The sequence below is a fragment of the Aphanomyces invadans genome (assembly GCF_000520115.1).
Source record: "Aphanomyces invadans strain NJM9701 unplaced genomic scaffold supercont1.431, whole genome shotgun sequence".
In the NCBI taxonomy this organism is placed as follows: domain Eukaryota; phylum Oomycota; class Saprolegniomycetes; order Saprolegniales; family Verrucalvaceae; genus Aphanomyces; species Aphanomyces invadans.
In genome coordinates, this window is record NW_008580576.1 from 1 (window position 1) to 1,358 (window position 1,358).

The 1,358-nt window shown below is 53.6% G+C and overlaps 2 protein-coding genes across 2 annotated transcripts; one reads left to right on the forward strand and one right to left on the reverse strand.

Moving 5' to 3' along the window:
• The first annotated feature begins 290 nt into the window (after positions 1-290).
• H310_15394 (hypothetical protein) lies at positions 291-595 on the forward strand. The gene has a single exon (XM_008883369.1). It carries the CDS (start codon positions 336-338, stop codon positions 540-542), a length of 207 nt encoding a protein of 68 aa, XP_008881591.1. The 5' UTR covers positions 291-335; the 3' UTR covers positions 543-595.
• H310_15395 (hypothetical protein) lies at positions 296-1,279 on the reverse strand (the record flags this gene model as incomplete). The annotated part of the gene is made up of 3 exons (XM_008883370.1): positions 296-749; positions 795-912; positions 965-1,279. The coding sequence occupies 3 exons, from the start codon at positions 1,277-1,279 to the stop codon at positions 610-612; spliced, it is 573 nt and encodes a 190-aa protein (XP_008881592.1). The 3' UTR covers positions 296-609.
• Between the last annotated feature and the right edge of the window lie 79 nt (positions 1,280-1,358).

Sequence of the window (1,358 nt, forward strand, 5' to 3'; positions counted from 1 at the left end):
AAACGAAGTCAAAATTCTGTCGTTGAACATTCCAATTCCTACGGCAGACAAAGTTGTGAAACTTTCACGAATGGATCGAATCAACTGAATGCTGACAACAGGTTTGCTCGCGGATGAGCAGCACGCCAAAGCTTGTGTACGTTTCGAGTAACAGAATTCCATCGAAACCTCATCATGTATTTGATATGTTTTTTCGATTCATACCTTGTTTTTTATCGCCGTTGTCCAAAGTAGGGATTAACACCTGCAAAAAACGTGTAAAACACTTCCAAATCTGGGTAAAACACTCGGCCATTTTTGGTCGAGTGGCGGGACACCATCCAACCAACAGCACGATGGACAGCGTGGGCGGCATCAAGGTCAAGCAGTGCGAGCAAGTGACTGACAAGGAGGCTGCTCGACTCCTAAAGAAGTTCCTGAGCTCGCACCACCGAGAACATGCAGATGAATTTCAACAGCACGCGCTTACCGTGCAACAGGAAGTCGAGACCCAACTTCAGCTGATCCTGTCGCATCTCCAAACGACCAGCACCAGCTCCTAACACCCTCCCTCCTTCATTTCATGAATACATCTATTTGAGATCCACAAATCGCCCTGTCTTCGTTGCACTAGGCCTGTTGAAGCGCGAATTCCGCGTCACAGAGAGCCTTCCACGTCGAAGCGTCCATGACACGAGCACACCCCTCCCGCTCCAACGCATGCTTCCATTGCGCCAACACTGCCGACACTTCCGTGACGCGATACTTTCCTACATCGCGCCCTCTTAGACGAACCAAGGTAGATTGTGTCCTACCGCTGCGTGCGTACAATGGACTCTGGATGCCAACACGAAGCATCGTCGCCAACGGGCCTCGCCTCGGGTCGCGGATGTCTAAATCTGTCGTTTCACGCACGAGAATGTCCACAAACACCTTCAAACCACTTGTGAGCGCCACTTGCATCATCACCACATTGACTTCTTACCCGGAAATCGTTGGGGTAAATCAGCGGGCTATCTCTGGCGAGCAGACCCGACATGACGTGGCTGAGTGCCACAACATGGCCTTCCCCGAGGTTGCTGGTCAGATTGAAGGCGCGCAAGAGCCCCTCCCAAACGTACTCGCGGCCATGCGTGGACGTTTCGAGGGCGTCCAGCAGGCCCTCCCTTTCCGGTTGGGTCATGATGAGCCACGACGTGCCCAGTGCAACAGGTACAAGGGTCATGAATGGCCCAACTTTGCGCACGATCCGCAGCACGGCGCTTGACTCGGTCCGGGCAATCTGGCGTGATTGCTGCATGTGCATCCACGCCGACGCGGTCCAGAAGAACCAGGCGGCGATCGCGTCGTCGTCGTCGCTTTCGAGCACTTCGGAGCAC